Genomic DNA, 21,625 nt, shown 5'->3' on the forward strand with positions numbered 1-21,625 from the left:
CAAAAGTCATTTGTGCAATACAGTTTAAAAACCACCTTCACTGAAGTCCTTGATGTTTTTACAAAACAAACAGTAGAAATAATCTCTTTTTTTTCCATCATCAAAAATTGCCATTTTGGGCGTGGGTTTGGCCATCTTCATAAACCAAGGTACCAAATCCTAACATCGATGATGATTCGTACGAAATGCAGTAATTAGACAAAACTGTATCTTGGCTTGCGAAGATTGGGTTTGGCTGGATTTGGGTCGTATTCCCACATATGTTATATGCATGTACTGATACTGATACATGTCTTAAATGACCAACGGTGGAGGGACGTAGCCCAGTGGTAAAGCGCCCGTCTGATGCGCGGTCGGTCTAAGATCGATCCCCGTTGGTGGAACCCATTAATTTATTTCTCTTTCTAGCTAGTGCACCACGACTGGTATATCAAAGGCCGTGGTATGTGCTACCCTGTCTGTGTGATGGTGCATATAAAAGATCCCTTGCTACTAATGGAAATATATAGCGGGCTTCCTCTCTAATACAATATGTCAAAATACCATAAGTCTGACTTCCAGTCACCGATGATTAATAAACTAATGTGCTCTACTGGTTGCTTTAAACAAAACAAACTTAATTTAAATGACAAATATGCCGAACTAGCCTATGTATCTAATACTGAATGAAATTAACTATCTTAACGTGCAACTTCTACTTCCATCATGTGTAAATCGAAACCAAATTTGGAGATGTGGACAACATATGCTTTTACTATAATATACTAGTATATACTATCAGACGCGGATGCAGGGGTTTGTGACAGCGTTAATACTTCGATTGCTACACGCGTGTTAACCCATGAATATGTACATGATGTTTAGTTAATCTATAAACCTGCAGCATATCCGGATATAGAGAATAATACATGAGTGCCCGTTAGATACCATTTATCTCACGAGTTGTTTTAAAATATATCTAACGAGCGAAAACGAGTTTGATACGTTTTTAAACAACGAGTTGTGAGATAAATGGTATCTAATGAACACGAATGTATTATTCTATTTCTTACATATCCTCAAAAACCAGGTTTTAAGCAAATTCTAACATCAACTAAAACATATTTGCAACCCTTTACACTTGTAGTTGACTTACGCCCACAAACATGTTTGCCAGGTTAACTATACGTCATAGTGTAATCGATTTCCACCCTGCTGTTTTTTGTATTGGCCGTATGACATTGGTGACCTGGTCATCACCTAGGAGCAGCCAGTCGTATGTCTTGAAATTGTTAACACACGTACGTGTGTAAACAACTATGTTTTATCAAAAATAACGCATGGTGTTCTCACCAACGGGTGTGTAAGAAAAGGTTATAACAGAGAGAAGCTAAAGTCTGGGATATTTAAATGGAAAAATACCATCTAAAAATAACTAGAGCTTGTCTAGATAACCATTATTTGTCAGACGAACGTGCGTTTTAAGATGTATTTAAAAAATGCCTTTCAATGTATTACACAAGCCTGGACGACAAGAACCGCTTCAGGTGTACGAAAAGGAATATTCTAAATAATAAAATGTAAGTACTTCTAATTTAAATGATCAAAATCGTCTTTAGAAGTGAAAAATACGTCGTAGTGTTTAAAAACTAGGGTCTGTTACCTTAAAATCTTTGTCGAATATCTCTATCTGTTTGGCCCGTACGCTTATGATAAAGGCAGATTTGCCCCCCCCCCCCCCCCCCCCCCCCCACACACACACAAAGAAAAACAAAGACAACAAAACAAAACAAAACAAACAACTCCACATAAAACCGTAAAGAAATCATAAAACACAAACAAAACAATACAATACAATACAACAAATACGAAAGAATTAAAGACACAAAAATACATATACCTTTTGTTTGCATAAATTAACCAAATACTATTATAGGCTTATAAGGAATCTGGGAATAAACTGTGAACACAGTTGGCGCCATTTTGCAGCAAATGTTAAAATTTATTTTGTTTAACGACACCTCTAGAGCACATTAATTTCTTAATCATCGGCTATTGGTCACACATTTGATCTTAGAGAGCAAATCCTCTACAGTCTTCCATCAATAGCAAGGGATCTTTTATATGCACTATACCACGGCCTTTGATATACCAGTCGTGGTGCACTGACTGGAACGAAAAATAGCCCAATGCGTCCACCGACGGGGATCGATCCCAGACCGACCGGGCACCAGGTGAGCACTTTACTACTGGGCTACGTCCCGCCTCTGCAGCAATCGTGGTTGTCGTATTGATAGTAGGCTACAAATGTTGGCGTTGGCGTTAACGCTGCTCATTAACGCTGACTGTGCTGCTTCTCTTGTAAATGCTACTGTAGCTATCGGGGGGGGGGGGGGGGGGGCGGGACGTAGCCCAGTGGTAAAGCGCTCGCTTAATATGCGATCGGTTTGGGATCGATCCCCATGGGTGAGCCCATTAGGCTATTTCTCGTTGGAACCAGCCAGTGCACCACGAATGGTATATCAAAGGCCGTGGTATGTGCTATCCTGTCTGCGGGATGGTGCATATAAAAGATCCCTTGCTATTAATGGAAATATGTTTGACATCCAATAGCCGATGATTCATAAATCAATGTGCTTTAGTGGTCTTGTTAGACAAAACAAACTTTAAACTGTCACTATCGTACCGCTGCCGTAACTGAAGTATAAACTCGGCTTACTCACTGTGGGATATTTCATACAAATATAGCCCTTTGTAGTAGGACCTACTTGAAACAACAATAGAATCGTCTTGCGTAGAATATGAATCTTTAATGCTTTTCTGGTTATCCTAATTATAGGTCAATATACCGGCCTCGGTGGTGTCGTGGTTAAGTCATCGGACATAAGGCTAGTAGGAACAGGGTTCAGGATTGAACCGTAACCGGATATAAGCACGAAATTAAGTTGAAATGAAATAAATGAATATAGATATACTTTTCTCTCTCCCAACTACCAAACTGTAACATCGTTTGATATGGCATAAAAATGTATAGACAAAATGCTTCATATTTCAAACATTTGCATGTTTCCAGACGTGGATTTAGTTAAGGGTATAATCCTGAACCCATTATTTTTGGTCAAGGAAACTAAATTTTTTTTATCTTATTATACATTTAAAAAGGCATTTTACGACAAAATTATAAATTTTTAGGCGTTTATCAATATAACGATACAATTAAGCCAATATTAATTGTGTTACAGTAAAACGTATGCCAACATACGACGAAGTCAGAGATTGTGCCCACGACAGGCGTGCTTGGACAGTTCTCTGATGGAAGCATGCCAAAAATTAGCCACACCCTAATCATAAAGCCTACTTTATATCGTTATTTTGATGGCAGTTCCATACTGCTAAAATGATGAAAATGTAGTAAAGCGCTTGCTCGATGCGCGGTCGGTCTGGGATCGATCCCCGTCTGTGGGCCCATTGGGCTATTTCTCGTGCCAGCTAGTGCACCACGACTGGTATATCATGGAATGTACTACTCTGTCTGTGGGATGGTGTATATAAAAGAACCCTTGCTGCTAATCGAAAGGAGTAGCCCATGAAGTGGCGACAACGGATTTCCTCACTCAATATCTGTGTGGTCCTTAACGATATGTCTGACGCCATATAACCGTAAATAAAATGTGTTGAATGCGTCGTTAAATAAATCATTCGTTTCTTTCGTTACTAAAGTGGTACAATTCTTGAAAGATTGTTTACGTGACATAGTTTCGTCAGATTGTAGACATGTATAATATATATATATATATATATATATATATATATATATATATATATATATATATATATATATATATATATCGTTAAAAGTGTATGTTGAGCACTCTATAAAATAGCGTCTTTCAACTCGAAAACGACTACTATATATATATATATATATATATATATATATATATATATATATATATATATATATATATATATATATATATATATATATATATATATATATATATATATCGTATCGTGGACTAGAATCTCCACGAATACCCGTCACGGTCTTAGTCTAGCAAGACTCGAGTCCGGGTCGAGTTTGACTTGAATTTGGACTCGTGGAGGCCCTATCGTAGCCCATACATCGTTACACATTTATATCAACTACCAGATTCTGAAAGAAGTTATTAAAAGTACACTTTAAAGAGTTATTCCTCTTAGCGGAAGTAAACTTTAAACTGCTGTCCCTGCATGTTCTTGACAATTCAACCAATCACCAAAGAGTAATGTTGCCGCCATCTTTAGTGAGAAACTGAGTCGGACACTTTATGGAAAATATTAGTCTGTTTAACGTATAGTAAGATAATTAATAAATGTTACTGACTGTAAATATTGAATAAAACAATTAGTATGGCCTCTGAAGGCGGAGGCAAAATAAAAGCCAAACGAAGTGGGTCGTCTTCAAAGCCTTACGAAAGACGAAAGGTAAGCTTGGTGTAAAACACGTGAGCGAAATTACTGTGGTTACAGTTATGCTACATGCTTTAAAAATAACGTTTTAACCTATACATTACAAAATCTATTTTTGTTTTTATTGCAATTAAAAATCTAAGTATCTACGGCAATAATTTTACACGATTTTGACTGGAACCATCTTTCCATCAACATTTACTTGTATCATACAGTTCTGTAAATCCGAACGTCACCCATTTCCGAACATCTAGTGATCTACATAAAAAAATAAACATTTTTCGCAAAAAGAATGTTATCCCAATGCATGCTTTGAAAGTATACTGTGCATAAATCAGGGATCTGTATGGAGAGTTAACTTTTGTTCATGGTGACTGGCAAGTACAAAATATTGACCATACTGATAGTAATCAGAGTGCATCTAAAAGCAACACATTTCTTAAAAGAAAATTTATTTGGAAGCATTCTGCATATACCCTCTAGCATTTTCACACCCTTTTGGGGCACAGTTTTTATCCTAACTATTTTGTCAACTCTCTTGAATTAAAATCTTGAGGGAAACACTTGTAATTGTGTTTACTGTAATTTAGTGTAAAATGTTCACTTATGTTTTCAGTCATTGTTGGGGAAAGTGAAAGATACTGTTAAAGACCTGTTGGCACCTTCATGGCTAACAGATTTTATGTCCACTGGCTCGAGGAAAAATTCAAAAGAATCTAAAGATGCGAGGGAGACAACAGCTTTACTGGAAACTGAAGAGGATGTTTCAGTAATTATGACTTTCTGATCATATTGGCAGAATATAGGCCCAAAATATTCAGAATATTATTTTATTTAGATACTGGTTTAATAGGTTCGGGACAGGATCTAGTGGGACGTGGCCCAGTGGTTACGCCCTCACTTGATGTGCAGTCGGTCCAGGATCGATCCCCGTCAGTGGACCCATTGGGATATTTCTCGTCCCAGCCAGTGCACCATGTCTGGTATATCAAAGACACTGGTATGTGCTATCTTGTCTGTGGGATGGTGCATATAACATCCCATGCTACTAATGCAAAATGCAGAAGGTTTCCTCTCTAAGACTCAAATTACCACATTTGGTATCCAGTAGGCCATAATTAATAAATCAATGTTTTCTGGTGTTGTTAAACAAAACAAATAAACTAAGGATCTAGCTCGTCTGAGATCATGGGTTAAAGAATTAAAATCCAAACCAGTACCACAATATACACTATATAAAAGGCTGGTGTAAAATTATTGTATTACTAAAAGTCATGGTGGGTGCTGTCCTGTCTGTTGGGGAGTGCTTTTATGAAATATCTATTGCTGCTAATAAAAAGTTAGTTGATTTCCATTGAAAGACTACACGTTTGTCAGAATGCTCTAATGGTATTGTTAAACATTTAAAAACAGTTTTTAAAATTAGAATTATGTAGTCTGAGAGGTACTGCAATTATTGCCTTAGCAGTGTTCGAAATAAGCACTTGTCCGTTTGTCCTGACAAGTGAAAATCTGCTCGAACAAGATAAATGGTTCAGGGTTGAAAATAACATGAAAACCATGATCGCCAGCAGGGCCAGTTGGAGAAAAATCTTTCTGGTTCTTCTCAAATTTAACTAAAGTAGTGTCGGAAATAGAATAAAAATTATTTTCGTCAATTATTTCTTTCATATTAAACTGACACATAAATATTTTGTAAATACCTATTTAATGATACTCCACCTAATTTAGCATTTACTTGTTTGGGCTCTCATTGATGTACAAGGTGGTGTTTACTCTTGAAATTAAAATAAAGATGTCAGTAAACAGGAGATTTGTGACCTTTATTGGAACAGATGATGGCTATGTGTCAATTTCATTTACCCTTAACCTTTAGACTACTGGATTAATTTTTAACAAAAACCACGTTGAGTGGGTATAATTTTTACTCACATATATTCACTTAAATGTTTTATAAATATATGAAATAAAGTTCATATATGAATCGTTAAGTATTATTTTCATGTTTTTTTTTTAATTTTTATTATTTTTAGATCGTCGGGCAAGATATCTCGCCTACAGTACTCAGAAGGTTAAACAAACTTTTAATTTCAAACTGCAAGATAACTGATTATTAATTATTACTTATAAATGTCTACAAATATTTTGTTTTGGAGAGGAATAGGTTTTGGAGAGGAATAGGGGTAAACCATCATCAGAAATGGTCCATCACATATTGTAACAGCAATGAACTTTTTGAACTCGAAATTTCAGGGTATTTTCAATTGAAAAAAATCAAAACAAAAGCCACCATTTTGAAAAAACTAAAAAATTCTTTTATTATATTTCCGTTTCCGGTGAGTGTCGTGTGCAAAACGGCGGGAAATATGAATTGGGGAATGCACTGTATAGTGTACAGTATGTCGACTGACGTGACGTCGGGCAAGATATCTCGCCTGCAGTACTCGGAAGGTTAAACAAACTTTTAATTTCAAACTGCAAGATAACTGATTATTAATTATTACTTATAAATGTCTACAAATATTTTGTTTTGGAGAGGAATAGGGGTAAACCATCATCAGAAATGGTCCATCACATATTGTAACAGCAATGAAATTGACACATGTTGACCAAACTTTGTTATAGTCTGTTCCAATAAAGTGCACAAATCACCAGTTTACTGACATATTTCTTTTAATTTCAAGAGTAAACACCACGTTGTACATCAATGAGAGCCAAAACAAGTAAATGCTAAATTAGGTAGACTATAATTAAATAGATATTTACAAAATATTTACTTGTCTGTTTAATATGTAAGAAATAATTGATGAAAATAATTTTTATTCTATTTCCGACAGCACTATAGCCCTCCAATTATCACACTGGAATTTAACTCCACAGCCAACATCCAAACTTGAATGTTCTTTGTTGAATAATAACCATGTGCTCACTGTAGGCCTACATAGTCCATTTGGGCAAAAGGAAACCCAATGAATTTGCATGTAACATCATGATGAATAAAGTTAAAATTCATATAAAAACATGTTATATTAAGTATAAAACCCATATCAACTCAAGTAAAAAAGACATCCAGAATAAACATGTTTCTTTACAAATTACCATTAAATTATACAGATTAAATCTCATTTTTAATACAGGGGTGAAGACAAAATGCTAGAACAGCCAAGGTATGCAGGTTGACTTATATGGTCTCTGAGTAAAAGATAATGCAGTACAAAGAAACTAAATACAGACCTGCGCATTCTTTAGTAACCTAGCGTGGGAATGGTAGTCTTCTTTGTGGCGATGCAAGAGGGATGAAATAAACTTTGTGCCAATGTAAGAGGGATGCAATTTCCCGTAAAGGATTTCCTTGGGAGTGGCTGTCCTCTTAAAGACGAGGCACTATATGGAGATTCATGGAATTATCCACAGTTTTGCCAAATGCCCATTCGACTCTGCATTGTGCAAAGATACGACCTTGGTCATGTATTTCAGTTTTGTTGTTCAGATTAACTTGGATGTTCCATCATTTGCCTTAAAAACTGTATCATAAAAGAAGATTTAAACCTCTGCAGTTTGATGGTAATTTGTGAAGAATTTTGTTTTTAATTTACAAGGAATTTTTCGATGGTATGGGCATAAAACTTAATACATTAATATGTTTTTATATGAATTTTATTTTTATAAATTATGAAGTTACATGCCAATTTATCGATTGTTGTTTGAATCGGATGGACAATAGAAGCAAAATTAATATTTTCTGTTTCATTAAAATGTGTGTGTGTGGTTGGATCATTGTAAATGCTACACTAGTAGGCTACTAATAAAATAAATGTCAAAAGAAAAATATATCTGAAAAAAAAAAAAAAAAAATATTTTACCAAAATGTATACTCTTAAAAAAAAAAAAAGGGAAACTCTAATAAGAATTTACAATTGCCAAAATTGTAAGGTATATTAGCTGTGGGGAATGGTTATATGATAATAGAGAATTAATTGGGCAAACATTACAACCGGTAGTTCAGTATTACAGTAGGTTTTATGACCACCAAAAATCTCGAAGGACGATTGAGGTCAGAAGTGACATTTGAAATTTGACAGAGTTTTTTTATCAGTAAATCACAAATTCAAACAATAAAAATGACTAAAAACAAAACAATAATAACTGTATGATCAACAGAATGAAAAAGATTGACAGTGATTAATGGACCTTCCTGAAAATTGTTAAAATCGAGAATGACACCCCACGCACATGTACGGGGCAACTGCATGATGCATGTGCAAACTATGGAATGTGTTTCGGTTGTGTTGATAAACAGACCTGAACGTTCTTTACTAGGATGTCTGTGGTCAAAACGTATGTTTTAATATTTCAGGTTCCCCTACTTTTTTGAAAAGTATATAATGTACTCTGTTATCATATGACAAAGCATAAACACGTACTTGTTGTTTATTACAGTAATCTTTGGCTGGTTATGTCATCATGATTTTGTTCCAGAATAATATAAGCTAATTAAATATGACTGATTGTTAAAATAACATTGAATAACATTTGTAAAAAAAAAAAAAATAGGTCTACTAGATAATAATCATGTATCCAGTCCATTTCAAAAAGCGACGACTGCCATATTAAAAAAAATTCATACATTGCCTGCAATACGTTTTGAGCTTTAATTTGTGAAAGACCCGGCCCAAAACAACATAATCTGAGTTTATTACTGTCAAAATATAGAGTATGCCCTACATGGTATATCTTCTGCTGCCAGATCTGTAGTTCGTGCCAGCACAGATGTGGTGTGTTTTGTCACATTTGATTCAGTTTCACTGTGTTTCTTTTTCAATTGGTACCAAACACGCCAGAACCTAAAATCGATGGTCGCCCAACAGACTATCTTTGTAAAATTCTTAGTCGCCCTTACCCAATGAAGGTCGCCACGGGCGACCGGGCGACTGCTAATTTTCAACCCTGATGGTTGTCCAGTGAACAAGTAAAACTTTTCAATGCAGTTTAATTTCGAGCAATAAAAAATACAGTCCCTGTAGTTTAATAAAACAAAACATTTATTTGGACATGTGAAAACATTGCTGGACAAGTAGAAAATGTACATGTCTGGTGGACAAATGAAAAATTCTGCTTATTTCTATCGCTGCTTAGAGGGGCATGAAATCAGGAAGGCACATTGACAATGTGAATAGGTTATTATGGGGCTTGAAGGCACAAAAAAACAAATTTGCTGGAACTGGGAATTATTTTCTGTGTGCCAAATGGGTCACTGTATACACATCAGCTATTGTATAAATTTGCAGACTCCTGAACCATATGTTATTTTCTTAGAAAGTCCTATATGCACAATAATATAAATGTATTATTAATATAATTGTTGGCTGTTAAATTGTTAAAATGTGTTCCTTGTACAGAATAATTTGAAACACTTTGCTTGCTAATTAGCCATTTCACTGTTTACACCTCGTTATTTTGTCTGTAACAGTTACACTAATCAGAAACTTTGTAAAAGAAAAACAAAATCGAAAACTGAAAATTACAACCTCTTGATTTCTTTATTTAAATGGAAATTTTGCTTAAACTGAAGAGGTTTTGATTTGTAAAACCAGTAGCTTTTTTCCTATTTTAAAGAAATATTAATTTTGATTACGGAATGCATTAAATGCAAAACAATAAATGTGTTAATAAACTAATATTATTTCCAGCCCATTTTAATATTAGTAAGCCCTACTGGAGGGGACTATAAGTCCATCTTTCCCACATGTATTCAGGAGGTGTTTTTTTTGTAATGCCTCAACAGGACTCTGGGCTACTATAGTACTAAATTTTCATTTTCAGTGGTTCAGTCTTGCTTTAGGAAGCCCAAACATGAAATATTCATATTTTAAGTGTGTTTTAAATGTCAGAAAACTTTTAATTATAAAATGTTTTAGGTAATATGTTCAATATGTGTTTATAAATGGATGTTGGCAAATTACGCTATGCTGATACATTTAGTTTTGCTAACCATGAGCAAGATTTTAATGTGTAATAAAAGTTTGCAATACATATATTAATATATTGGTTCATATGTTACGGAAAGAAAAAAAACAATTTGGGGTGACTAATGCCATTAGTTTTTAATATTTAAAGTCGCCCAAACAGGACTTTGGTCGTATTTGGTGACCTGGTGACTGGCGATTTCGGGCCCTGCCTCAAGATTTTGAGCTGACATTATTTTTGAGTTATGGCCCTTGTTAAAGTGCAACAAATGTGATATTTCAGTTACTGGTTCACAAATAATTTTGTTTGTACCTTGGAAAAAAAAGACTATAAATTCTGACAAAGGTATATTGTGTAAATTTGATGTGTGCATGCATTACATTTTTTATTTCAGGGCCCATATATGCCAGCAGTACAGCCAAACTCCATCCTACCATCTGCATCGAGTGAGAGATCCTCTCCCACCAGGTTATTTGTGCCGTCCAGTACAACTAGATCAGTACAGAATCCTATCGGCTCTTCCAGAGAACAGTTTTCTCAGTTACCCTCCCCAGGTCATGGGGACCCAACATTGTTTGGTAAATTACTTTGTTAAATCTGACACATAGAATTTAAAAAAGTTATATTGGTATTACTCTTCATGCCCAGCATTGTTATGTAAGTTATTTTCTAAAATCTAACACAGAGCTTGGTTTCCACCTCAAAAATTTAAAATCAGCATTCTTTTTCATGCCCTCTTGAAGTAACATTCATGAGTTTGCTGCAATTTTTAAGATGTTATCGACTAACAGACTTTTTAACGATTGTATTTACATATCAAATATATTTTTCTGCATAAAATATTAGTGGCTGTACATTAAACATGTTTTTGATCGTTCTATTATTTGTACTAGGTTAAATTTCATTATATTTCCTAAAATATATCTTTTACGTACGTATAAAATTATTTGAACACAAAATCCAGTTTGGGCTTCTTACAAATATTAAGACGACCAGAAACACATTGAATATACAGACACTGATATTCTAAACAAGAAAATATATTTAATATGTAAGTTTAATCGTAGAAATATTTTATTTTTCGGAAACATCTTACAATGCAGCAAACTTAGGAATGTCCCTTTGATGTGGTTCAGTTATCAACAGTTTCTTAAGTGTACAGAAAGTGCTCTTTTTGTACCCACGTGGTATGTGCTATCCTGTCGTATGAGATAGTGCATATAATAGATCCCTTGCTGCTAATCGAAAAGAGTAGCCCATGAAGTGGCGACAGCAGGTTTCTTCCCTCAATATCTGTGTGGTCCTTAACCATATGTTCGACGCCATATATCCGTAAATAAAACGTGTTGTGTGCGTCATTATATAAAACATATCCTTCCTTTTTGTACCCTTTCTCCCATCATACAATGTCTTCTCAAATGAACCTACAACTGACAGAGCATACAGATAATTTCTTCAAAAATACATAATTCATGAATCCTGTTTATTTTCTAATTTTAGCCTTGCTTTTTTTTCTCTTTTTTTTTTGTAAATGTGAACAGTCCAAAAAACTACAGCATGAATTGAATCCAAAGAAAAATTTTGAATTCACTTTTTTTCATTTCATACGTGTAATTTATGTACTAACAATTTTTTTTTTAATTGTGACTGTGTAGAGGGTTGCTTTTGAGATGGCTTGCAAAGAATGAAATATACCCCATTTTTAAATCATTGGTTTTCACAGTAAACAATACAAGTTTCTATATTGGTCTCCAGTTTCAAAGTATCTATTCTTTATTTCAGCAGGTAGCATGTCTGAAAGAGCTACATCTTGTACAGAAAGTAGCTTTTCATCAGCATTACCTTACACCGATAGAATTCATCCGGACACCATGATGCTAAATGAGTCTGCACAAAGGTTGGAAGACAGAATTCAACTGCCAACTGTGCCAGGTCTTGGAATACAGTCATCTGCATCAGTTGGAATGCGGTCCTCAAATGTTCCTGCTGTTGAAAGGCAGTTGTCAGGAACCTCTGCCGTAACTGAGCCTGTTGCATCAGGCGTTGTGCTCGACGAGAAAGGACGACGTGAAAGAAATGGTAAAGCCATTTTTCTCTCATCCATCTTCAAACCATTTGTCACGGGGATCCTATAATACCCGTAACTGAATGAAACACGATTATCCAAATATCTCTCCTAACTGTATATCTATTAGATCTCTCTGTAACAGGCAGTTATACCCGCTGGCTTGTCTAGGTATGATCAGAGATAAGATCTTATATAAAGTATACATTATTATAGCACGTTTAGTTCACTAGAAAACACAACAAAAACACAATACACTTTGGAATCTGTATTAACCTACGCTGACAAATGTACTGCCGCAGTAGTTAATTAACAACAACAAATAATAACAACCCAGAACTGATCACTTAATTAGTTAATCTCTAGGTGTCTAGTTTACACAATATGCTAATCACTTCACTGTGACACAACACCCACACGTGTGATAATTGAGAAACGCTTCCAGGAGGACTTAATTAATAAAGGAATTACAACTCCATTCCTAACTGGTTAATTTTTAATTAACCCTTACTACTTGTTCAATAACGTGTGATAATTGAGAAACGCTTCCGGGAGAACTTAATTAATAAAGGAATTACAACTCTATTCCTAACTGGTTAATTTTTAATTAACCCTTAACTACTCATTCAGTAACCTTGTAATACAGACTTAATAATGGTACCTATCACAATAAAGACAATAACCTACAGTTTACCTAGGTCCTCTAGGATGACTGGATAAGCTTTATATATATATATATATATATATATATATATATATATATATATAATATATATATATATATATATATATATATATATATATATATATATATATATATATATATATATATATATATCAGAACGGTGAGCCCTACAGTATACTGCGTCAGATGACCGGCAGCACCGTCTAAATAATATTGGTATAATACAGTATTAAAATATTTAAAGTCACATCAATCACATTATGGTTATACACAGAGCAGAAATAAAATTATTTACCAGTCCGGACGGACAGCGATCCCTGGAAGCCTTCCTATGTTTCTCCCCGATATCTCTAAAACCCTAGCTATTTATTATAAAATCCCAGTATCGCCTGGGGGTACATCGCGGCACCGAATCCCTACAAGTGCTATTTACACAGCGACCAAGCGGTATATTTTTCTCAGATCGTCAGACTTAATGATGCCTAGTCGCCAAATCACGGTTGTAAAAACCGCACTCGCAGATGTATTACGTAACTACTGGCCACCTGGGCTTAAGTGCATATTAGAACTGCACACGACCCTCTAAAACAATTAATATTGCCACAGGCGAAAAGAAATTAAGAGCATGTACCGTCACACCATTCTTGGTGGTTATTTGGGTTTAAGTACGACTTAAAGTCGCACGCCCTAGTTTCAGACCACGAAAATTAATTATAATTTTGGTTAATCTACAAAAGTGTAACACACTTAGATCACGTTTTTAAAATAGAGTGAAAAAGCAGGTTTTATAGCGATAAATGGGAATCCCCGTGACCCTGTTACTTGAAATAATTTTGAAAGTTAGTATTCGGATGTCACCGGTAGATGTCACTTGAAGCACAGAAATGCCTATGTCATGACAAATTTCCCAGAGTGCACACAGACTTCGGGTGTGTTCCAACTGTTCTGTCCTGGACAGCGAAAGGAATGAGTTTGGAACAGGAAGTTACTTTACCAACATGGGTGCTTCTGTTGAGGAAGTGGCTGCTGCAGCAATCATAATACTTGAATCGGAATAAGACGACAATGATAGTCGTCACTGACCATGTTGACTATACTACAGTGTTTGAAATAATAAATTTTATATATAAACTGCAATTAGCCTACATTTGCTATTCGGCACCGGGTACTAGTGGATAACCTATTGTTATTAGCAATTAGATGCACCGTTTATTATTGTTGGTAGTGGTAGTGGTAGGAACCAGAGGTGGGGAGGCACTTCCCCTCCCCAGGACGAAAATGTAAGGTTTTTTTTGTCCTACTCTTATTTAAATAAAGGTAACAATATAGCTTGTGCCCCCCACCCCCACCCCCACCCCCAAGGTTGTATCCCCTTTCCAGATATCGCAAGACTTAGCAAAATTATTGGTTTTAGGGTTTGTAACGTTTTGTATTGAGATACTTACTTGTCTGAACTTTATTGTGAATGAAAATGTTAACAAACTGAAGAAAAACCTCACAAATGAACAACAAACAAACGGCGACAAATTGGATGTTGATTGCGCGAACCGTGCACGAGAAAACAAACCAAATCAAAATATAACAGTCATGTGGTATACCAACATCTGTGACGTTGAAATGGGAAGATCCCCTCTAAAATAGATTAGACCTTGTCTGCTCAACGTTTTTTTCTCAGATGTGCGTGCTTTTTTAAGAAATAAGAAAAATACATTTTGTGGTATTACAAACACCAGGATTACCAAAAAACACTTCAGGTGAATGGAAATGTATATTCTAAATAATAAAATGTAAGTAAAGTGCAATTTTATTTGTGAGAAAATGGGTTTAATAGCGAAAAACAACGGCGTAATGGTTAACAACTAGGGTGGGTTTAAAGTCGGAATGTAGCCCAGTGTTACAGCACTTGCTTGATGCGCTGTCGGTCTCGGATTGATCCCCGTCGGTGGTCCCATTGGGCTATTTCTCGTTCCAGCCAGTGCACCACGACTGGTAATTCAAAGGCCGTCGTATGTGCTATCCTGTCTGGGATGGTGCACATAAAAGATCCCTTGCTACTAATGGAAAAATGTAGCGGGCTTCCTCTCTAATACAATATGTCATTGTCTAATGTCTAATACATTTTTTTTAGGTGGTTTCCTCATTAAGACTCAAAATTACCAAATGATTAACATCCAATAGCCAATGATTATTAAATTAATGTGCTCTAGTGGTGTTCTTAAACAAAACAAACTTACATATTAGGAATATAAAACGTCATTTAAAAAAGGAATATTGCTACAAAATATATAGGGAATTTTTTTATTTGTAGTCTGGGATTTACTTTTTTTATATATATATATATATATAAATGGGACTACATCAAAATGCTCTCATGTTTAATAAAATATGTGAACTTCTATTTCTCAGAAAGTGGTGGTGGTGTATTTCAAAAACGTGGTAGGCTGTTTTCAGAAAGTGGTGGTTCCACTGATCCACCGATGACATGGTCAACACAGAGTCGACGACAAGGAAAACACGCTACACCAGCTGTGAGAGATCGACCAGCATTCAACAGTTCTCTGTTTGGATCACCACTGGTACGTTTGTTCATAATAAGCTGCAGCAGGTAAATTAGTAGTTATCAGTGACTGAATATGTCTGTAGTTAATAGACAGTTGAACAACCTGTCTAACTTAAGAAACTTCCTTAGTGTGCTCATGAACAAGGTTTAAGAGACCATATTGCCACAAAGTTTGGTGAGCAGGCAGAATATCTCCATTTATCATAGAAAATACACATTACTTTTAATGGCTTTCATGCTGGGGTTTCGTTAAACATTCATTCATTTAATGGCTTTTTAATATTTTTGATTGGTAGTGTATACACTTTGTTCTTTTTTCTCAGTTTTATAGCAAGCAAATGTATTTTGAATGTTGCCAGAATATTTCTCAGATAAAATTGACTAGTCATTGAATTGTTCCCTTTAAAATACGGCAGATTTATTGTCTTTATCACTTGAAGGGAATGGTACATATGTTGTGAAATTAATTGTTTCAAAGAGCACGATCCTTTAAAATTAAATTTCAATGTTTCACCGTGGTCAGCTATGTTGAAACTTGACGTTTACCTTTTTATTTCTTCCATGATTTGAAGTAATTAACGTGTAGATGGACAGGCCAATGTCCGTGATTAAATTATGTATCATTATAGTTCAGTAAATACTTAACTGAATATTAATATTTGAGTTATTTCATAAAAAACTTAGTATTTCTTGCTAAATGTCGTCTGCTTTGCGAGCGGAAATGCACGAGACGAACTATTTCCGGTTTGCTGTAAAGCACTGTTGGTTAATAGACCGGAACCGTAGTGTTATTGCTTAACCTGTGAAAACGATGTTGTTGTTTTGATTAATGTTATGGATTATAAATAACATTGATATTAGAAATATATGCTTAGATATTCGCTGATTTATGTATCCGTTGTGTATTGTAAGACCATAATTATTGTGTTTTTCTCAAGAGTATATTTGACGTCATACTAGAGATTCAAAAATCCCAGTGACATCAATGTTGGGGTATAAATAGAACTGTTACGTCAGTTGTAAACAGTTGGATCCAAATTTTGACAACTATCAGCTGATCGAGCTAAACTTCGCAGTTATAATGTTTCATTGAATATTTTTCTTACATTTTGGACAGCATTGAGAGGTAAATAGACGATTGTCTTTAGCTTCCTTTGCAATCTTTCTAAATTAATAGGTTATCCAATTTAAATTACTTTAAAGTAGTTTTGGGATCCAACTCAATAATTACTCTTTCTTGTTTATTAAATTTAGGATAGATAATTAATTAACTGGTCATTGAGAGCATCTTGAAATAATGGGCGATTGTCTAGTCTCCTGGTGTTGTTAGTCAGTCACTGAGAACATTCAATTGATAATGGGCGATTGCCTAGTCTTTTGGTTGTTTAAATAAATATCTGTAAGTGTATGTAAGTGTATATAATATTAACTGTAGTTAAATATTGTAGTTCTTTTGTGTATAACTCTTTAATTAACTGGTCATTGAGAGCATCTTGAGATAATGGGCGATTGTCTAGTCTCCTGGTGTTGTTAGTCGGTCACTGTGAACATTCAATGGATAATGGGTGACTGCCTAGTCTTTTGGCTGTTTAAATAAATATAGATTTTTAACTGTGATACTTGTAATTGACATCACTGGGTAACTATATGTTTTCATAGTTTAGTGTTAATAGTATTCTTAGTTCATAACTTTGGTTGATATCTGCATAATATTTCATGTATAAAATTCCTGTGTTTTCAATGCAATAACAACCCGTCTTTAAAGTGACATCTTGTTGTCTTGTTCATTTTAACTATTATTTATGTGGTAAACGCCTTCATGGTCACGCGTGCGTTCGAGCGTGCGGCACGCACTCCTCGTCGCTTACCCAGTACGTTGGTCCAGAGTAGTTGCACGACACACGGGCACACCACTCGCACGCACGAAATTCTACCACAACATATATAGATTTATTACCTGAGGTTTGGATGAGTCCTTCAAAGCATGTTGTACTGGTTTAAACACTTGCTGTTTTTCCTGCAGAGCACTTCAATTCTTGGAGAGCCTATTCATGAATCATCGTTTTACAGTGGAAAAACTACATACGGTGGTGCATCGGCATACAGGAGGAGTCGCGGGAATTTAACGGAACCATATCGGGTACTTAACAGTAACTTACATCTTCTTTGTAATCCATCATTGTAGTGTTAATAGTGGAGTGATGTTTTTTGTTACACCTAACAGGATGCAAATTTAGAAGAATGCTGTGCTGCTGCAAATTCCAGATTTTGAGTGAAGCATACAGTTATAAGATGGAATCTCAAAATATCAACATTGGATAATGTAAAGGCTGTGTTACATATACATGATTGTGGTTGTCCTCTTTCTCTTGGACCAAGTGTCAATATATCTCACATAAACTTAGCCAATACGACAATAGTTTCTGTCAAAACGAAATCTCTGCCCATTGCACATGATCTTAAAATGTGCTTTATGTGGTAAATGCTAAGTCAAGTTGCAGGAAAAATCACTGCTTTTTTTTAAATTACTTAATGAATATATCACATTTTGAAAATTAACTCTTCAAAAATTCCTTTCCATTTATTTGTATATTGGTAGTAAATTATTAATCATCATTTATTATTTTAGAAATAGGTTTAAAAAGTAATGAAACTAGGAGTAGCGTAACATATCATATTTCAAATTGCGAATGTCACTACTAAAATTTTGTTAACTCTTTCCTCAGTCTTTTGTAAATTGTTATCCCAGTTATTGCAGCTGCCATTTTACATTGTCTATTTAAAATTGTTTTAGAATGTGCTGCCGATCCGAAAGGTTCACAACAGTTCTTTCACGTCGGGAGCTATCACTGGATCCACATCTCGGAGGATTTTGGAAACACTGGAAAAGATGTCTACATCTTTATCAGTAGGCATTTTGATTGTTGTATTATTTATTAGTAACTTAGATGTGTCAGTTATAAAATGCAACTTTTTCTTGAACCCGAATTTGTGCAAGTTGATCGAAACATAACATTGAAGATTGTGATTTCGTTTCAATTTAGCTAATAAAGATAAAATTTATTGTGAGCTATGATTAGTTTGACACCAAACTAAGTTAACTAACGGAGCCATATGTGGAAGAACTGCTCTGATTGTGGTTTACATGATTTAAAGTCCATACACTGATTGTTTATTATAGTGTGATTCTTTATTTATAGACATACAAGTCTGGTCCCAAATAAAGTGAGTTCACATATGTACTCTCTTTTTTTCTTTCTTTCAGGATACGAAAAAGATACCTTCGGATCAGTCATCTATGGTTGATTCTGTTCTGTCTTTTACGGTAGGTGGTTGTGGATTTTTGGCTTTCTATTTAAAAAATTAATTGATTGATTAAATGACATGAAATATACCTAAAGTTTATTCAACATAGTCATTGTAATATCTTTGTCCATAAAATCAAACTGTTTCATTTAATAAACAAAGGCAAAATATATAAATAAACCAAATCTGACTTGTTCATCTTTATATTTCAGCCTGGCAGTTATCAGAGACAGTCTCGGAGAATGAATCTTCTGTCTGCCAGTTTACCTCATCGGCCCTTGGAGGTACATATTTTCTTTTTTTTATCACCTGATGTTTTCTGGATGTTTTTTTCATAATGCCTTCAGATATTGAGATAAAACTTTGTGTATATCTTTATTATGTTCTGGTACTGATCAAGTTACTTTCATGGCGATTTATACATTTTTCACAGAGTTGTGGCCCTTGAATTTAGGAGGTAAGAAAATTTGTTGGGCCAGGTAGTGGACATGTATTACTTTTACAGTATTCTCAGAATGCTTGTTTAATTTGTTAATGTCATTAATGTTGGGTTTCCCGTTTGTACCACACGTGGGGGTGAAGTTTACTGCAGTTAAATGCATTTAAAGTTTTTTTATTTATTATTCATCAGCATCAGGGCTAGCTCTGAGTCAGCAGACAATTTCGCCAAATTATCTACTAAACTTAAAAAATTGAAGAAACCCAGATATTTTTTAACAAAATATCAATTATTTCATCAAATTATTTCGCCAATCGAAACAAAATTCACCAATTGTTTTTGAAATTCGCAATTGGTGAATTTGGCAAGTGTCAGAGCTAGCCCTGCATCTACAAAACTAAATGACCAGTTCCAGCCTAATTTTGTGGGAAACTTCCATGGCACATGGAGAAACAAATTTGTGAATTTGATCTGGGGAAAGATAATTGTTAATTTGGTCATTGTGACCCAAAGGGGTTATTTAAAGAAAAATTTCTACTTCCAGAAATGCTATAATGGAATAGTCTTCCTATATGTAAAGGTTTGATCTAATTTATTAATTCCCTTAATGTGGGCCCCCGTATTTAAAGTGTATTTTATTATATGTACCTTGTGAAATGCATTATCCTTTTTCTTTGACCTCTTCTCCAAAACTACTAGACCAATTCCAAGCACATTTTGTTGGAAGCTTCCTTGGCACATGGAGAAACAAATTTGTGATTTTGATCATTGTGAGATCTCTAATCTCTTCAGATCTACAAGACCGTTTCTTACTCAATTTATTGGGAAGCTTCTGCAGAGTTCGACAAATCCGCTAGCCCGACGCCCGTGGCTAGTGGTTTTTAAACAAAAACGGGACAATGACGATGGATCACACTTGACAAAAGACAAAACGTACGACACGACAAAAAACTGAAAGTTACAACATGATTTAAGTGTTTGTTTTATTTTACTGTTATACTCGTAAATGTGTAATGTTACAAAAATTATATAAAAATCCAGTTATAATTGATCAGGAATTTGGGCTAGTGCTTTATCTTGGCGGGCTAGTGGTTTTCACAAACCCACTAGCCCTGTGGCTAGTGACTTTTCAAAATATTTGTCATACTCTGGCTTCTGTGAGCCACTAAGAAACAATTGAAACAATTAGGTAATTTTTACTTGGTTTGGGTTGGGGGAGGGGAGTGGGGGGGCGCGGCTGGGGACAGAAACAGGAGGTTAAAAAAGTATGGGAAATATGTGCATTAGAACTTTGTAAAGCCTGATGTTTTAGAGAAAAAGTTGGAACAGCATGATAAAAGTGAAAATGTATTTCACATTGTCTGAATGTTAATGATACTTGCCATCTGTTAGTAAATATTAAGGTGGTGATTTTTCATTGATGTTTTACTATTTTAGATGCCTTCCAGGGCACCGCCTACTAATCAGCTACAAACTCCCTTCCTTGCGTCTATTGCAAGAAACCGCCAGCCAAAATCTTCAACAATGTCGAGAATTCCAAAGGCAAGTATTTTTGCTTGACAACAGTGGCAGAACGTCAAAATCATTTATGGAATTGATAGCTGATTGTGACACCTAATTTGTTATTGACCATTTTACCAACACGGGAAACTTTGGAAATATTGGGATGTGAATTGTAGTTCGATTCCAAACAAAGTTGTGGTCAGTAAAGCACATTGATTGGGAATAATGGATTACATTTTTTTGTTTGATTTTAAACTGCATTAGTTACTCTAAAATTTCTATAAAATTATAAAACCACACAGAAATAATAACCTTTCACATATATGAACATTATTTTAAGTGAAAATATGTGAGTAACAGCTTGAAACCTGTACCGCCTCAATGTTGTTTTGTTGTTGTTTTTAACTAATCTAGTTTTCAAAAGGTTCAGCTGTACAAAATATTGTCACTGATGGCATTTTTGCATTAAAAAAAAAATTGCAGCATAATTTTTTTTTATGTCATATATTGTTTAAACCCCTAGAAAAAGGCTCATTAATTGTGCTAATTCTCAAATTAGCTTTGGGATGGAATTGCCTTGCTGTACCTGTAAATAGCAAAATGATGCTTGTTTAATTACAGCATTAAAACTCTTCGATACTAAAGTGTGCTCATATATATATGTATGTG

General features: G+C 34.8%; 1 protein-coding gene across 3 annotated transcripts in view; it reads left to right on the forward strand.

Annotated features, from left to right (window-relative positions):
• The first annotated feature begins 4,261 nt into the window (after window positions 1-4,261).
• The window catches only part of LOC121375599 (nuclear pore complex protein Nup153-like), a 56,986-nt gene continuing 39,622 nt past the window's right edge, over window positions 4,262-21,625 (forward strand). For 2 of the 3 annotated variants that reach the window (XM_041503133.1, XM_041503136.1), the window contains exons 1-10: window positions 4,262-4,446; window positions 5,048-5,200; window positions 10,793-10,976; window positions 12,181-12,477; window positions 15,555-15,724; window positions 17,732-17,848; window positions 18,503-18,616; window positions 18,974-19,033; window positions 19,227-19,298; window positions 20,891-20,995. In XM_041503133.1, coding sequence (XP_041359067.1) covers window positions 4,372-4,446; window positions 5,048-5,200; window positions 10,793-10,976; window positions 12,181-12,477; window positions 15,555-15,724; window positions 17,732-17,848; window positions 18,503-18,616; window positions 18,974-19,033; window positions 19,227-19,298; window positions 20,891-20,995 — 1,347 coding nt within the window. In that variant the 5' untranslated portion in view covers window positions 4,262-4,371. The remainder of the gene's footprint in view (window positions 4,447-5,047; window positions 5,201-10,792; window positions 10,977-12,180; window positions 12,478-15,554; window positions 15,725-17,731; window positions 17,849-18,502; window positions 18,617-18,973; window positions 19,034-19,226; window positions 19,299-20,890; window positions 20,996-21,625) is intronic. The other variant, XM_041503135.1, reaches the window with a different exon arrangement.

This window comes from Gigantopelta aegis, chromosome 6 (assembly GCF_016097555.1).
Source record: "Gigantopelta aegis isolate Gae_Host chromosome 6, Gae_host_genome, whole genome shotgun sequence".
NCBI lineage: Eukaryota > Metazoa > Mollusca > Gastropoda > Neomphalida > Peltospiridae > Gigantopelta > Gigantopelta aegis.